The sequence below is a fragment of the Bombyx mori genome, chromosome 13, assembly GCF_030269925.1.
Source record: "Bombyx mori chromosome 13, ASM3026992v2".
In the NCBI taxonomy this organism is placed as follows: domain Eukaryota; kingdom Metazoa; phylum Arthropoda; class Insecta; order Lepidoptera; family Bombycidae; genus Bombyx; species Bombyx mori.
The window spans coordinates 4,826,575-4,845,575 of NC_085119.1; the positions used below are offsets into that span (position 1 = coordinate 4,826,575).

General features: G+C 38.0%; 1 protein-coding gene across 3 annotated transcripts in view; it reads right to left on the reverse strand.

Annotated features, from left to right (window-relative positions):
* The window catches only part of LOC101742792 (venom dipeptidyl peptidase 4), a 57,944-nt gene that overhangs the window by 26,058 nt on the left and 12,885 nt on the right, over nucleotides 1-19,001 (reverse strand). The window contains exons 1-2 of one of the 3 annotated variants that reach the window (XM_038014938.2): nucleotides 6,257-6,552; nucleotides 2,095-2,164 (exon numbers count right to left, since the gene is read on the reverse strand). In XM_038014938.2, the coding sequence (XP_037870866.1) occupies nucleotides 2,095-2,145 (51 nt within the window). In that variant the 5' untranslated portion in view covers nucleotides 2,146-2,164; nucleotides 6,257-6,552. Of the gene's footprint in view, nucleotides 1-883; nucleotides 1,186-2,094; nucleotides 2,165-6,256; nucleotides 6,553-19,001 lie in introns of those variants that run through there. The other 2 variants (XM_038014939.2, XM_062671727.1) reach the window with 2 other exon arrangements.

Consider the following 19,001-nt stretch of genomic DNA (forward strand, 5'->3'; position numbering starts at 1 on the left):
CGGGTAGGTACCACCACCCTGCCTATTTCTGCCGTGAAGCAGTAATGCGTTTCGGTTTGAAGGGTGGGGTAGCCGTTGTAACTATACTTGAGACCTTAGAACTTATATCTCAAGGTGGGGGGCGCATTTAGGTCGTAGATGTCTATGGGCTCCAGTAACCACTTAGCACCAGGTGGGCTATGAGCTCGTCTACGCATCTGAGCAATAAAAAAAATAAAAAAAAGAGAATTAAGTCCGGCCCTCTAGTACATTAACCAAGGTAACTAACCACTAGACCACCAAGGCGACTACAGTTACTGGGATATATAGTAACAAGGCATTACAATGTCAATGTCAATAACATCGCTGTCAATCGGCATAACGAACATAATCAGTAGCTACTTTCTAAACGTTATTCAAAAACAATAATAGCGTTAGCAACGAAATTCTTCATTGAATTCGTATGCATAATTTTCTCCAATTACATAACACGTGGAGAGAAGAACCGTCGTTGTATCATCAACACCGGTATTGCATATTCAATTAATTATTATTGGACGCGACAGAAAATAATTGACACCCAAATTTTAAATATATTCTATCCATATTATAAAATCATTAGTGAGTAACTAACAAACAACATTAGAGTTCCATCTTTATAGGTATAAATTGACAGTGTTTTTTAACGATCATCAAAATATAACTCTTTGATAACATATTCCGGCTTGTGCTATCAAGTTTCCAGGCTGGATGTCTCGTGATCAAGATCGTATGCTCATGCACTGTCAATCACATAGTCGGTTACTGATTGACAGTGACAATCGAAGTTAAACAGATAACGGAGCTGCAAACACTATCTTGAAAAATCACATAAATTTAAATAAAAGTAAAACCTCGTTTTTGCCTTTTAGTTTCCGCTGAGCGATGAAGCAGTGATGTTAAATACACTTTTTTGGTATGCACAAATATTGCTGATTCATTGGACACGAAAACAGTGAGCACTTTAAAAAAAAATCAGCATTCACATTCACGAAAAAATCGCAACTAATTCAAGTAACAAAACACGTAAGACCTTAGTAGATTAAATCCATATTTGTGGATTAAAAATAAAATCCGGCACTGGCAAGATCGACTATTAATTCAACGATTTTAGGCAACGCTTTTGACTCTCGTGAGATACGAGCATTGCGTTCGCCGAACCGAACTTGAATGAAGAAAGACATATTATTTGCTTTGGATTTTTTTCTCTCTCAAGTCCACTCAGCTGATAACCCTGACGAAGCTATCGTTCAAGTACATTTACTTTTAAGAATGGGCGGTGAATCATTATTTTTTTAACACCATTGTATTTTTAATGAATACGTTAATAGTTTTCTTGTACGCCATAAGATGACATAATATGAGTCTTAGCAATTAAAATGACGTAAGAGAATACGCTGGACAGATTAGATCTAATATTGGCATCATAGCTGGCTGTGTGGTGTCGTCATGAAATAGTACTACTCAATATCTTCTCTTAAGTATCGTGAGTGACAATCACCGGAAAATGGTCAGCGACTTTCTCTGAATATTATAGCAGTATACTGTGATCACCAACTTGCAAATCCAGTGGAACGTAGTAGTACATTATGCCCGAACGGATAAGAAAAATACATAAATACCCAATTCCGATATATTCCAGTATATAACTTAAAAAAAAAATTATAATCGCACTAATTCCCATTGTAAATCTAAAATTCCTTAGGTTAAACTTTAACTGTTTTTTTTTTTTATTGCTTAGGAAGTTGGATGAGCTCATAGCCCACCTGGTGTTAAGTGGACACAGGAGCCCATAGACATCTACAACGTAAATGCGCCACCCATCTTGAGATATAAGTTCTAAGGTCTCAAGTATAGTCACAACGGCTGCCCTACCTTTCAAACCGAAACGCATTACTGCTTCACGGCAGAAATAGGCAAGGTAGTGGTACCTACCCGTGCGGACTCACAAGAAGTCCTACCACCAGTCAAAATCATTTATTGAATGACATTGAAATTTGAAATTACTGAATATTGAACCTAATGAATAGTGGAAATTACTATCATTTTGTTATAGAATCGTCAAAAAAAAAATACCTGGTCACTGGTGCCCATCTCCAACGTGGAGTTGCTGTTTTCTGTGGCCATGGTGGGGGAAGAATTTCACCTGTAAACAAACCACAAATTAACTTCATATTCTTTCTTTTATTGTGAACTAGCGACCCGCCCTCGCTTCGCTTCGGAAACTGTAATTTATTATTAATTTCTCCACTATTTAATGGATGTTATTATACATATAAACCTTCCTCTTCAATCACTCTATCTATTAAAAAAACCGCATCAAAATCCGTTGCGTAGTTTTAAAGATTTAAGCATACATAGGGACAGATATAGGGACAGAGAAAGCGACTTTGTTTTATACTATGTAGTGATAAAGGATTACTGGTACCCCAGAGGCCTTTCCAGTATCACAAGGACAGGTTGGCGAGCAAAGGCTCAGAGGAGGGGTGGGATTTGCTAACAACTGCCCGAGTGCCTCCAAAGGAGACCTAACAACTCAAAAGCAGCTGCTTCGCGAATGAATCTACCACCGGATCGGAATCGCGACCTTTTTTTTTATTGCCTTCAAATCGGAAAGCAAGGCTGCGTCGTGGCAGAAACAAGCAGCATTGCGGTTACGGTACGCCCTGCCACCAATGAATAAAAAGTTAGCCACCACAAAGTCGTCCTGGCCTAAAAGATAAGACCTCCGGTGCATCCATATCTAGCGATGCACCGGTGTTCGAATCCCGCAGGCAGGTAGCAATTTTTTAAATAAAATACGTACTTAACAAATGTTCATGATTGACTTCCACGATTGAGGAATAACAACGTGTAATAAAAATCAAACCCGCAAAATTATAATTTGCGTAATTACTGGTGGTAGGACTCTTGTGAGTCCGCACGGGTAGGCGCCACCGCCCTGCCTATTTCTGCCGTGAAGCAGTAATGCGTTTGTGTTTAAAGGGTGGAGCAGCCATTGTAACTATACTGAGACCTTAGAACCCATATCTCAAGGTGGGTGGCGGCATTTACGCTGTAGATGTCTATGGTCTCCAGTAACCATTTAATAATACCAGGTGGGCTGTGAACGCGTGTGAACTACGCAATAAAAAAAAACCACTTATGTAAATTACTCAGATGATACTACTACCTTTCTGGCACCCATAAGAAAGAAGTCAATGTTATAGGCCAAAACCGCTTAGCCAAATAAAATAAATATTAATATATTATAATAATTATTATACAGGTGGCGACAAGAAAGTAAACAAACCATATTTGTGAGTATTTTACACGTCTCCGTCAACTACTTGTACACAAGTTATATTTAAATTATAGTATTATATTATTTGTAAAAGAAACGTTTAAAATACATGAAAATATGTTTATTTATTTTTTTCCGAAACTTTCTTACCGAAATATGGTAGAGTTTGTTTTTCGCTTACTTTCATAGTTTTTTTTACAACCATTTAATTTAGAAGGGGAATTCCTGAAGAATTCAAGAAGGAGAGGGTAATTAAAGACAGGGTATTGCAACTGTTGGTGAGTCAAAGGATGTTCCATTATTAGCTAGAGATAGGTAAAGGAATATGATAGAGCTTGTTTTTTGTTTACTTTCTTAGTTTTTTTTAAAACCATTTAATTTAGAAGGGGAATTTCTGAAGAATTCGAGAAGGAGAGGGTAATTAAAGATAGGGTATTGCAACTGTTGCTGAGTCAAAGGATGTTCCATTATTAGCTAGAGATAGGTAAAGGAATATGATAGAGCTTGTTTTTTGTTTACATTCTTAGTTTTTTTTTACAACCATTTGATTTAGAAGGGGAATTCCTGAAGAATTCGAGAAGGAGAGGGTAATTAAAGATAGGGTATTGCAACTGTTGCTGTGTCAAAGGATGTCGCATCATTAGCTAGAGATAGCTAAAGTCTCAACCTGATTGGTGGTTATCAGTACGAATTTCGATATCCACCAATGAGCTGCCGGACAGACTATCTGTTATCAGTGTGAAACCCTCTGACCTTAACATACATATTCACGCAAGATGACATTTTAGGGAGTTTTTTGCCACTTGGCTACAGAGCTTCGGAAGAAACAGACATGCCTTTCAGTTTGAATTGTAATACAGCCGATGTAGACTACAATGAGACTTCGGTCTCATGTCTCAATGGGGATAACGACATTCACATTGTGCTCTCTGTGAGCTCCAGTAACCTATTAACATCAGGTGGGCCGTGAACCCCAAAAGTGCATTAATAAAAGAAGAAAACTACCGCAGACAATGTTTAATAGGTCGTTTAAAAATGCGGTCACTGCGTACATTATCCATATCAGTTGTTGTAATTAGTTTAATCTGTCTTAATATCGTAGCTAGTTTTATCTGCGCGCATATTATTGATAAACAAAATTATGCCATAAAATAATAATCTACCTCTTTCCAATATTATAAAAATTACGGCGCTTGTGAATATGTTAAGGAATTATAATATTTTCAATAATAATTTTAAATCAAGCTTAACTCTAAAAAACCGAAATGACAATTAATTTCACCTTTTTTGTCCTGTTGATACAGGTCATGGGATTAGAGCGAAGCTATAAAATTATTGTATAATATTATATTCGATTGTCGATGCATATGTAAATTTTCAACATAATCAGACGTTTTGATGTCGGTAAAAAAGACATTCAAAGACTCCCTTACATATTCATACCAAGCTAATAAAAACGTGTTAATGAGATCAATACGTATCTAAATGGTTTTCTTCGTCAGCGATAGGAATAATTTCAAAATAGGTTTTTATTATTGCTCTAATTACCGACGAGTATACTGCCTAAGTAGTTTTAAATACTTATTGGACAATGAAATGAGGTCAAGTCTCAATTTTAATATATTTAGGCCATTTATAAATGTAACAGATTTATATCATAATACTACTTTATTATGTTTATTCCTATATTCTTCAACTTTATTCAGTCGCTCACTACTTTTATAATGTTAAAGTTGATCATGGCTTGCTTTAGGTATGTCCTTACTTTGAATAATCAAGATTTGTCAGAAGATTTAGGCCCTAACATGATCGCGTCAACCGATATGATCAAACGGAGCGTCTTAACCACCAGGCCACAGCCTCAGAGATCACATTAACGAACACATCAGCGCAATGCAGTAGCTATGAAACAATGAATACTTTAAAGAGGATTTCATAATTAAGAAGGGGACAAAAACATATTCCTTTCTTCTTTTTACGTTACCCTTGTCGATCGAAGATTGTCAAACAGTTAGGAGAAATATCCTTTCTAAATAATGTCCAATATACAAACATTTACATTCAATTGACAACATTGCATTTCGTGGTAGGCAGAGGCTCATGCCATGCCTATGTGAGTCAATTTTTTTATTGCTTAGATGGTTTGACGAGCTCACAGCCGACCTGGTGTTAAGTGGTTACTGGAGCCCATAGACTTAGATTTAATTACAACAGCTGTTCCACCCTTCAAACCGAAACGCATTACTACTTCACGGCAGAAATAGGCGGGGTCGTGTTACCTACCCGTGTGGACTCACAAGAGGTCCTACCACCAGAAAAGACAATTAAAAAAAAATCAGTGTCAGTTTATGAAAGAAATTTTATAAATATGTTTCAGATTTCTCGGCGTGAACATGTTGTTTGAATATAATGAAGAAGTTTCTTTCGTCGGACATCTACAATAAAAAAGCGTGTTCACCATCTCAAGAGGTAAGTGGATCCATTAGAAGTCGTAACGCTTTCGAGCTGGCATGGACATTGAGTTTCTTTTTTTATTGCCCTTGTAGGCAGTCGGGCATACGGCCCACCTGACGGTGAGTGGTTACCGTCGCCCATGGACATCAGCAATGCCAGGGGCAGAGCCAAGCCGCTGCCTACCGCTAACCGAGTTTCCTCTTTTCGTACAATCACAAAATTAGCTTGAACCAACATTCATCGACATATTATTATATCGTTGGAGAGAGACCTAAGAAACTGTTTCAACATATCTTCATTGATGTGGGAACAATGAGGGCAGACAAGCGAATGACATTAAAACTGATAAATCACGTTTTTTTAAAAAACCCAGAGAATTATAGTCTAACTACAAATTGTCATAAACGAAATGTTATGTAGTTTTAATACACCAAAGAGCTTGAGTTATAATTAACCATTTAAATGAATATAAAAAGTTTAGTGTAGTCGTGGACAACTCACCGAGATTATATTTAAATAAAACAATACACCGGCCGCTGGCCGAAACCCCACCGCACTGAACTAAAAAACACATAAAATGCAATAAAGATAATCTATTAACAAATAAAGATATCCAGATAATAGTATTAAAGTAATCAACTATAGGAATATAGATAATAATACATTCACAAGACTTAAAAATTTACGAAACATGTGAATAATTAAAAAAGTTATCGTTTAACGATTTAAGTATCAGTCCGTCAGAGCTAATAATAAGGATTGCTTTGCTGTCTTGCTTCTTCGCGTATTTGAATATTTAATTAAATCCAAGGCATGCAACGAAGCCACACATAACAAGAAGATAAAAAAAAATCGTGAGTTTTATTGAATGACTAGCTTTTGCCTGCGACTCCGTCCGCGTGGAATAGTTACTTTGGAATAACGCTAAATTTTACCCCCCACTTCATTTACGTAGAAAGAAAATATTTTTCATCTATATACGAGTATATAAAAATGAATTGCTGTTCGTTAGTCCCGCTAAAGCTCGTGAACGGCTGGACCGATTTGGCTAATTTTGATCTTGAATTATTTGTAGAAGTCCAGAGAAGGTTTAAAATGCTAGATAAATATGAAAATGCTCGGAATTAAATAAAAATACCAATTTTGTTTTTTCTTTGATATGTCCCCCATCGGACGGACTCCTTTTGTTTTAAGTTTATTTTATACAAAAGTCTTATTTATCGATTGAGGTACTACGAAGTCTGCCGGGTCAGCTAGTAACTAGATAAAAATGAGTACTACATTGCAATTTAAGTGCTAAGAGCTGTTACCAAATCAATATTTATCTATGTAATTATCGTTTCATGTTAGAAATTAATGTTAGTGTTAATTATTTATTTCCTATTTAACCTATATGTCGTTGCAAATTTTTTTTAATTACTTTCGCTATCTTTTTGGTTTTCTGGGTTTTTTTTTGTATCCTAGTACCTAGAACTACTGCGTTTTGGAACGAACACCCCCCACCACATTTCCTGAGTTCTGGGAGAACACCTCCTTTAAATGAGGAGAATGCTTAGCGGTAGACAGTGAGCTATCTGTGCTTCTGGCTTTGCTATACCGATGCCCATAAATGAGAATGATCACCAGCTGGCTTCTCTGCTTACGAAGACAACAAAATACCTCTGTTAAGAAAATGCTATTCATAGAATAATCACCAGCTGGCGAGAATGATCTCTGCTTACCAAGACAACAAAATACCTCTGTTAAGAAAATGCTATTCATAGAATAATCACCAGCTGGCGAGAATGATCTCTGCTTACCGAGACAACAAAATACCTCTGTTAAGAAAATGCTATTCATAGAATAATCACCAGCTGGCGAGAATGATCTCTGCTTACCAAGACAACAAAATATCTCTGTTAAGAAAATGCTCTTCATAGAATAATCACCAGCTGGCGAGAATGATCTCTGCTTACCAAGACAACAAAATACCTCTGTTAAGAAAATGCTATTCATAGAATAATCACCAGCTGGCGAGAATGATCTCTGCTTACCAAGACAACAAAATATCTCTGTTAAGAAAATGCTCTTCATAGAATAATCACCAGCTGGCGAGAATGATCTCTGCTTACCAAGACAACAAAATATCTCTGTTAAGAAAATGCTCTTCATAGAATAATCACCAGCTGGCGAGAATGATCTCTGCTTACCAAGACAACAAAATACCTCTGTTAAGAAAATGCTATTCATAGAATAATCACCAGCTGGCGAGAATGATCTCTGCTTACCAAGACAACAAAATACCTCTGTTAAGAAAATGCTATTCTCAGAATAATCACCAGCTTGCGAGAATGATCTCTGCTTACCAAGACAACAAAATACCTGTGTTAAGAAAATGCTATTCAAATTAGAAAAAAAAAGCACCTGTATTTGAAATATAAAAAAACCAATCTACCTAACCCAAGCTTATCTCCACTAAACGTATTTCACAAACGTATAAAACGAATTTAATCCCCGATTTCCTGAGAATCTTTTCTGTTTCCGCAAAACAAACTGAGTTGAGTCAAATCTTCCTCAATTTCCCTGTTTTACGATAAATTTCCTTTCCCTTAAGTAATTTTACTAAGGGCAGTGAGTAAGGCACAATTTAACACTGTTAATGTGCCTCAAGACTTTAGACCCTGAGATAATTGAGGTCGTGACGACGGACAAATGATGTTAATCTCTCTGGCCTTGACGCTTAAATTTATTTTTGAATTTTTTTGCCACGTAACTATTATTAGAACGAAATAAATCGAAATTTGCTTTCCCATTGATTTCAGTGAATTCTAGAGTTGATAAATCATAATACTTTGATATAAGAGCTATATCAACGGCCGTCTGGTGTAGTGGTAAGTGTGGTCACTACATAAGGGGGTCGCGGGTTCGAATCCCACCAAGGGAAGATATTTGTATGATAAATATAAATGTCTCTTCCAAGGTTATGGATTTATATTAAATATATGTATGTGTATAATAAAAATCTTACATTTATTTCCGTTATCTGGTACCTGTAACACAAGTTCTTTACGAACTTATCACGGGACCAGTTAACGTGGCGTGATTGTTAGTAAATATTTATTTATCTAAATCAGGAGAATATGAAATTACCAAAAAGACAATGCTATTGCCACCTTACAAAATTGAAGGCCTTTAAGTGGGTCTATTCTCGTATGGTTATTGAAACAATAATAATAACAACGAATAGTATAATGAGCCAAATTATAACACATCCTAGAAAGAATTTTGATCAATTAAATGTTTGTAAGCATTGTAACCAAGTCTACGACAACGTATTTAAAACACAAGAATTCTTAGTTATAGTCAGCCATTCGTTTCTTTAGGATTCCACTCAAAAATCAAGCGACGGTCGGATTTGCTGTAGAATCTAAAACAAAAGCAAAACTCTGAGCAATTTTCTTTGCGTTTTAAAAACAAACCGGTTTTTCCAATACTCAAATTATATAACATTACCGAATACTAAAGAAGAGTTATTTAAGCCGTTCAGTCATCTACAAAACACCGTGAATAGCTAGACGAATCGGTTTTCACGATCGTACAAGCACTATTGATTGATTAACACCGCAAAAAAGTTACGTATCTTACGATTACTTGTAGACATTTTTATTTATTTATTGCTTAGATGTGTGGACGAGCTCACAGCTCACCTGGTGTTAAGTGGTAACTGGAGCCCATAGACATCTGCAACGTAAATGCGCCACACACCTTGAGATATAGTTCTAAGGTCTCAGTATAGTCACAGCGGCTGCCCCACCCTTCAAACCGAAACGCATTACTGCTTCACGGCAGAAATAGGCGGGACGGTGGTACCTACCCGTGCGGACTCACAAGAGGTCCTACCACCAGTAAATTTTTGTATTAGCTTGCGATAAATGGATTAAGGAGTCTTAAGTGGTTACATAGCTTATGCTCACTAAAAATTACTAATCACGCTAACAGCATCCAAAACGTTTGTTAACACGAAAATAACATACCAGTTATACCAATCTCAAAACCATGAATTATAGGCAATTATAAACATAATCATAAATATTGGTAGTTGGCGTGGCAGTTGACTAATTGTAAGCCCTGACGAATAGAGACAGATAGATCTCAAGATAGGTAGATAGAACTATACAATTGGGTCTTAGACCTCACGCCTCATGCTGATGGAATTCACAGAGTGATGTCTATGGACTCTAGCAAAAACTGACTACACATGAGTGAACTCCTTCACTACGCAATAATACCTTGTTGAAGAGCCAAGTCGTCATACTTTTCGACTACACGTCTAAAGGTTATTCGCGAACTCACTTGAACATTTACGCCCCTAAAAATCTTAATCTCATCATCATCATCAGCCTGTATCTCTCCACTGCTGGATGTAGGCCTCTCCCATAGTCCGCCACAATGAACGATCCTCCGCCTTCCGCATCCAATTATTCCCAGCAGCATCGCCGCAAGTCATCGGTCCAACGGGCAAGGTAACGCCTAATGTTCTATTCTAATCTAGTTGAGAACGAGAACGACTGGACCAATTTGGCTAATCTTGGTCTTGAATTATTCGTGGAAGTCCAGAGAAGGTCTAAAAGGTGAATAAATACGAAAATTCTCGGAATTAAATAAAAATAACAGTTTTGTTTTTCCTTTGATATGTCCCCCATCGGACGGATTCCTTTTATTTGAGGCACTAGGAAGTCTGCCGGGTCAGCTAGTTTATAATGAAAATTAGAGCTATCAAAAAAAATATGGATCACACTGTTAATGTTGCGAAACATTTTACGTGTTTATTTCCAATTTGCAGCTGGATCCAAAAGCAATTTCGCTCTTCATTCAGATAATATTATTATAAGCCATTTATTCTTCGATCACGAACACTTTCCGCGCAACGTTCCGATGAGGCGTTGAATGGAATTAATAACCATGTTTCTTTTTAAGAGTGACGTGAAACAGAGCTCGCTTTCTCTTATTGTATTTTCATTACATATGTTTTGTTTAATCGGAACGCAATCGATTGAATGTTTTATAATTTTTTTTTTAAATTAATGTCGAGTTCCAAAATTAGTTTTTGCAAATTGCAAAATTAAGATAATACAACTACGGCTTCTCAAGAAGATTTTAAGCAAAAAAAGAATCTAAGCGATTTTAAATCTCTTATTACTACGATTCAAAATGGAGTTTTACCGGTCCGGAAGTAGCTGGAATAGCCTTTACGCTGGAAGCGAATACGTAGGGGGAAAAAGAAAGCATTTTCACAAGTGAGAGAGTGACTAGGTGTTTTCTAAAGCTCACAGAAAATTTACTAAATATTTCCAATCAGTAGGTAGTTAAGAAGAGCATGACAAGAACTAAAACAGATCTACATTACTGAGCACTGATCAAAGATCCGATCGGTACTATTCCCAGTGTGAAGCTCAATTTCAAACACAAACACACTCAAAACGCAAACTTGTTCTATAACTCAATCACTGGGGGGTTTCAACTTCAATACGTAGCATAGTTTGGATTTGGTCACTGAGCTTTAGGTAAAATCACATTGACGGATCCACGTCTCGGTTTATTAATGGAATTATCTACATTAATTTGACAAGTAGGCCGCGACACGACGAAGTAGGTCAGAACCCAGCCTCACGCTAATTGCATAATGAGTTAATGAGATTCCCACACGAGAGCGCTGATTCTTTTGGGAGCCTTCCCAAATGTAAATGTGGCATTTCAGTAATTTAATTGGCCTCGCGTAAGAGCCACCGCTCCGTTTGTACGATATATGAACGTTAATTTCTACAGCTTAGACGACATTAATTATTTTCAATGATACGTAGAATTTTCTCGTTTGTGAAACTAGTAAATTATAATTATATCTACTGGTACTATGTATCCGTTCCATTATCGTGTCGTAGCAGATAAGAATCCCAACCAATAAACCCAAGTTGCGATGAAAATAAAATATATACAAGCTTATAAATCCAAATAGAATTTATTGCAAACTAGCTGACAATCAATCGATAAATATAAGACCTACATTTTCGTATAAAATAAACTTAAAACAAACAACAGGGATCCGTCTGACGGAAGACACATCAAAGGAAAAATAAAATTGTTATTTTTGTTTAATTCCGAGCATTTTCATATTTATCTTTAAACCTTCTCTGGACTTCCACAAATAATTTAAGACCAAAATTAGCCAAACCCTTCCAACCGTTCTCGAGTTTTAGCGAGATTAACGAACAGCAATTAATTTTTATATACATAGATTAGATGAACATAAGAAAAGTTGTATCATTTTGAAATTTGTACGCATTCGTAGTACAAAGCGTAAGAGACTCGGTGTACTCATGTCAAGCTAGTACCATTCTAAGGATACGCAATAAAACAGGCCCAGACAATCTAATTATCGAGCGGGAAAGTGCTGATTATACTTCCGCGTTCTCGTCCTAATGCTATTAGTGCAGGTTTACCTCTACGATATACTTACCTTTATATTTAGACGAAACTTATAAACGAATTATCCTGGGACTGTCCTATTACGTTCAGCAATTTCTATTCTACGTTAGTTTTCTTCTTGCAAAACATAATTCAAACGTCAATTCGTGATTTTTAAAGCATATTTTGGTCACAATGACGAAACCGCTGAATAGACGGAGGATCGGTACAATGTTGATGGGAGACAATTAGAATAATTACTAATAATTCATCACATGTAGGCAATAACAATATAAGAATTCTTTAGATTGTGGTGGTGTTAAAGATTACATTTGACTCATTACGAAAATGAACTCTATGCTCCTAGACATAATAGTGAGGTTCTTATGCTCGTATTAGGACAATAAATAATTTAGTGCAGCAAACAGAGCTGGCGTGCCTATTACAGTCACTATTCAATGCAAATACTATAATGAAAGGAAAATGGAACGAAATGACACCAATAGAAATAAGTCGTTGCGAATGGAATGTTTTTAAAGCTACGTTTATTGAAGTTATACTTCTTTAGGCACGTTATGAAAAGTTGATGAGAGTGAAATTTTACGATGCGCGCGCACCGTGACACAAAATTAACAGAATGAAGTTGCCCACTAAATCGCTCATTACAATACGACCGACGTGACTCGTTCAGACTCGCCAAGTCTGAATAAAGCCGCAGGTGAAAATTCCGAACCGTACCGAGAATTACCGAATTTATACGATGTCAAGAAAAGGGATATCCAATATGCGTGTTTGAGGATTTTGTTTAATCAATTTTTTTTCAAATTGATTAAAATTTGAATAAAAAATAAATAAAAATTAATAAAAATAAAGTATAACTTCTTACGCGCGTACATAAGTACAAGCACCCTTTTTAAAAAAAATGTTGCTATCATAAATTTTCGCCCGTAATAATGTAAAGGTATACTTTAATCTGAATTACCCTTTATTTTTTATCTATTAGTAGCGTTCAAACTTCAGGAGTCAACAAGAGATTTTAGGCTTAGAAGCGGGTTATTTCATTATTTTTTTGCAAACGTTATTCTGATCTATGATGGCTGAAGTTAAACTAAACATTCGGACAAAAATAATTAGGTCTTATAAATTAAATTTTAATTAAATAAATAAATGGATGTCCATAAATGACACCCGAATGTGTTGTGCCCGCAATAAAATTCGCTTTGTTTTAAATAAGTACACTGGAATACATTCCATTTGCATTTCAAAAGCTTAATCTGCAGTGGTCAGTTTGTAAATTTTGCCTATGGCATTACCATTGCTCACATATTCAACAGCAATAACTTGGGTTTAACTGCATTAAGTGGTTACTCATAGACGTCAGCAATGCCAGATTGCCTGGCGCTATGTTAATAATATGTCTTTCCTAACCATATTTAGGTACATAAAAAACATTGAGAAATACCAGGAATTGGACTACACTGGTGGTAGGACCTCTTGTGAGTCCGCGCGGGTAGGTACCACCACCTTGCCTATTTCTGCCGTGATTTCGGTTTGAAGGGTGGGGCAGCCTTTGTAACTATACTTGAGACCTTAGAACTCATATCTCGAGGTGGGTGGCGCATTTACGTTGTGGATGTCTATGGGCTCCAGTAACCACTTAAGACTAGGTGGGCTGTGAGCTCGTGCACCAATCTAAGCAATAAAAAAAAACATTCTATGCTGCGATTTTCAGTTTATTACGTTTTACCGTCTATGGGTTTGGGACCAAACGGTAATTTACGAAGCATCTGGTAACAATGCTTTCAATTCACTATTGTCGCGTGTAATTCGTTCGTTGACGTAACACACAATTTTTCATATTCACGGTAACCTAACAAATAACACATACGGTTGAGAGTAACAGATCAATCCTCATACGTGTTCGACTGAAATATCATATTATACGAATATTTACACAGCTCGATACGGTGCAGGAAAGCGAAATGAAGTCGTCGTGGCCTAAAGGATAAGACGTCCGGTGCATTTGTATATAGCGATGCAACGGTGTTCGAATCCCGCAGGCGGGTACCAATTTTTCTTATGAAATACGCACTTAACAATTGTTCACGATTGACTTCCACGGTGAAGGAATAACATCGTGTAATAAAAATCAAACCCGCAAATTTATAATTTGCGTAATTACTGGTGGTAGGACCTCTTGTGAGTTCGCGCGGGTAGGTACCACCGCCCTGCTTATTTCTGCCGTGAAGCAGTAATGCGTTTCGGTCTGAAGGGTAGGGCAGCCGTTGTAAGTATACTGAGATCTTAGACCTTATATCTCAAGGTGTGTGGCGCATTTACGTTGTAGATATCTATGGATTCCACGTACCACCTGTAACCACTTAACACCAGGTGGGCTGTGAGCTCGTCCACACATCTAGGCAATAAAAAATAAAAAAATTACTTCGATTATTAATCTAAATCGAGTCACGTGATCTCAATAACAGCGTACATACAACAAATATGTAATTTATTCGACAACACGACGTATGTATGTAGGTATGCGCCTTTTTATCGCATTCAAACACGGTTTTATTATTTTAGTGGGCGCTTGAAATGTGTTAATTATCTCTACGTGTATATATTACTAGCGACCCGCCCTCGCTTCGCTTCGGAAACATTAAAACACACATGAAACCAAAAAAAAGAATAAAAAAAAAAAAAAAGTAGCCTATGTTCATCAGGGACAATGTCGGCTTCTAATGGAAAAAGAATTTTTCAAATCGGTCCAGTAGTTTCGGAGCCTATTCGAAACAAACAAACAAACAAATCTTTCCTCTTTATAATATTAGTATAGATGAATATTGTAAACAGAAGTTGTTCCTATGTCTTTAATGTGTTCACGGTGTTCTTTTAATTGTGGTTACAACAAAAATGCAGGTAACAACAACAAAAAACAGCTCTTTTTGGGAAGATGAGCTCACGAGCCACGCTCTGTTAAATGATTGAGACTACAGACATCACGTAGTGATGGCCACCTACCTTGAGACATGTCTGAGTATCAATTAAAAGAATACATTCTATTCATTTAATTTTATTGTACTATTTTCTATTTTTCTACTTTCCTATTTGCTACTATTTTCCACCTGATGGTTGTCTGGAAGAGATCGCTCTTAGCGATAAGACTGCCAATTTTACTTTTTTTATTTTCTTTAATGTTTCGCATTGTTTATTTTGTTGGTGTACAATAAAGAATTACTCTCTTTCTCTCATTATTGTTAATATCCTTCTTTGGCTACAATATTTTTGCTCTTAATATTGTAATTATTTTTTTGCTTAGATGGGTGACCGGCCTCACGACTCATCTAGTTAAGTGGTTACCGGAGCCCATAGACATCAACAGTACAAAAATCGCGCCCAACTAGAGATATCAGTGCTATATCTCAGTTCTATAGTAAGTATGACAGCTGCCCCACCCTTCTAGTTGGAACGCATTACTGTTTCGCGGCAGAAATAGGCCAGGTTTGTGGTACCCGCCGTGCTGGCTTGCAAGAGGCCCTACAACCAGTAACATGGAAATATGCTATCTAAAATACCATATTTTGTTCATTTTGTGATGTGATTTGTCCGTACATTTTTCGGTTTAAAGTATCACAGATTATCTCACTACATAGTATAAAACAAAGTCGCTTTCTCTGTCCCTATATCTGTCTGTCCTTATGTATACTTAAATCTTTAAAACTACGCAACGGATTTTGATGCGGTTTTTTTTAATAGATAGAGTGATTGAAGAGGAAGGTTTATATGTATAATAACATCCATTAAATAGTGGAGAAATTAATAATAAATTACAGTTTCCGAAGCGAAGCGAGGGCGGGTCGCTAGTACAATATATGACCGCCCGATTAGCCTCCTCATGTCTCTAGGCAAACTGTATGAGCGTCTGCTCTACAAACGCCTCAGAGACTTCGTCTCATCCAAGGGCATTCTCATCGATGAACAATTCGGATTCCGTACAAATCACTCATGCGTTCAACAGGTGCACCGCCTCACGGAGCACATTCTTGTGGGGCTTAATCGACCAAAACCGTTATACACGGGAGCTCTCTTCTTCGACGTTGCAAAAGCGTTCGACAAAGTCTGGCACAATGGTTTGATTTTCAAACTATTCAACATGGGCGTGCCGGATAGTCTCGTGCTCATCATACGGGACTTCTTGTCGAACCGCTCTTTTCGATATCGAGTCCAGGGAACCCGCTCCTCCCCACGACCTCTCACAGCTGGAGTCCCGCAAGGCTCTGTCCTCTCACCCCTCCTATTTAGCTTATTCGTCAACGATATTCCCCGGTCGCCGCCGACCCATTTAGCTTTGTTCGCCGACGACACGACTGTTTACTATTCTAGTAGAAATAAGTCCCTAATCGCGAAGAAGCTTCAGAGCGCAGCCCTAGCCCTAGGACAGTGGTTCCGAAAATGGCGCATAGACATCAACCCAGCGAAAAGTACTGCGGTGCTATTTCAGAGGGGAAGCTCCACACGGATTTCCTCCCGTATTAGGAGGAGGAATCTCACACCCCCGATTACTCTCTTTAGACAACCCATACCCTGGGCTAGGAAGGTCAAGTACCTGGGCGTTACCCTGGATGCATCGATGACATTCCGCCCGCATATAAAATCAGTCCGTGACCGTGCCGCGTTTATTCTCGGTAAACTCTACCCCATGATCTGTAAGCGGAGTAAAATGTCCCTTCGGAACAAGGTGACGCTTTACAAAACTTGCATAAGGGCCGTCATGACTTACGCGAGTGTGGTGTTCGCTCACGCGGCCCGCACACACATAGACACCCTCCAATCTCTACAATCCCGCTTTTGCAGGTTAGCTGTCGGGGCTCCGTGGTTCGTGAGGAACGTTGACCTACACGACGACCTGGGCCTCGAATCAATTCGGAAATACATGAAGTCAGCGTCGGAACGATACTTCGATAAGGCTATGCGTCATGATAATCGCCTTATCGTTGCCGCCGCTGACTACTCCCCGAATCCTGATCATGCAGGAGCCAGTCACCGTCGACGCCCTAGACACGTCCTTACGGATCCATCAGATCCAATAACCTTTGCATTAGATGCCTTCAGCTCTAATACTAGGAGCAGGCTTAGGGACCCCGGTAACCGTATTCGTCGAACTCGACAAAGAGGTCGACGTGCAACCTAACCCATGCATCAGCCCGCTGAGTTTCTCGCCGGATCTTCTCAGCGGGTCGCGATTCCGATCCGGTAGTAGATTCATTCGCGAAACAATTGCTCTTGAGTTGTTAGGTCTCCTTCGGAGGCGCTCGGGCAGTTGTTAGCGAATCCCGCCCCTCTTGGCTGAGCCTTTGCTCGCCCACCTGTCCTGGTGAAACTGGAAAGGCCTTCGGGCCACCAGTAAACTTTCAATCATAAAAAAAAAAAAAAAAAAAAAGTACAATATACACCAAGAAAATGTATACCAAGTACTCGGCGAAGTATTTAAACATTATAAAACAGAACCCAAAACTGTTGGAAACTTGACGGATCTCTCACCCTCTAATACTCGAGTTAGAGCGAGATAAACAAACTTCTAAAACTAACAAGTCATTAATATGAGCCCGGGTTAAATCTCAGCCCTCCGCAAAATCACCAGAGAAACATGTTCCTGCACGCGAATAAGATAATCTATACATATAAATAAAATTGGAGTGTCTGTTTGTAATATTGAAATAACCGCTTTTTACTACATTGCATATGAATATACCTATATATACGGTACATACACCAAAATTACATTTTTTACAATTTTTGTCTGTCTATCTGTCTGTTGGTTTGTTTGTTCCGGCTAATCTCTGGAACGGCTGAACCGATTTTGACGGGACTTTCACTGATCGGTAGATGATGATATAAGGAGTAACTTAGGCTACTACTTTTTTAGACTAGCTTCACCAGCGGTACGATCCTAACCGCGGGTAACATCGCGGGACTCAGCTAGTTTAAGATAAGGTTTAAAAACAAAAAAAAAACCTGAAAGAAACAACGACCGTGTTCGTCTTTTAATGAAAACTGAGTCGACGCGAATATTAAAAAAATCTTAACAATGCTATTTTAAAGAACAATATCGCTCTAAATGTAATTTAGTAAATTGTTAAACTGAAATTAATGGTACTAGTGGTCCCGCAGTAGTCGAAATTCAACTATAATCAATTGGAATTGTAAGTTTGTAATCTATTATCATTGTATTTTATACTTCTATAATCACAAATTTCGCCAAGACTACACTATAAAAAATATTAAACAAACAATATTTAATCTATTCTCAATTTGACCACAGACGTCAAGAACAAAAGTTTGACAATAAATAGTTTTTTTTTATTATGATTGAAAGTTTACTGGTGGCCCGAAGGCCTTTCCAGTTTCACCAGGACAGGTGGGCGAGCAAAGGCTCAGCCAAGAGGGGTGGGATTTGCTAACAACTGCCCGAGCGCCTCCGAAGGAGACCTAACAACTCAAGAGCAATTGTTTCGCGAATGAATCTACTACCGGATCGGAATCGCGACCCGCTGAGAAGATCCGGCGAGAAACTCAGCGGGCTGATGCATGGGTTAGGTTGCACGTCGACCTCTTTGTCGAGTTCGACGAGTACGGTTACCGGGGTCCCTAAGCCTGCCCCTAGTATTAGAGCTGAAGGCATCTAATGCAAAGGTTATTGGATCTGATGGATCCGTAAGGACGTGTCTAGGGCGTCGACGGTGACTGGCTCCTGCATGATCAGGATTCGGGGAGTAGTCAGCGGCGGCAACGATAAGGCGATTAT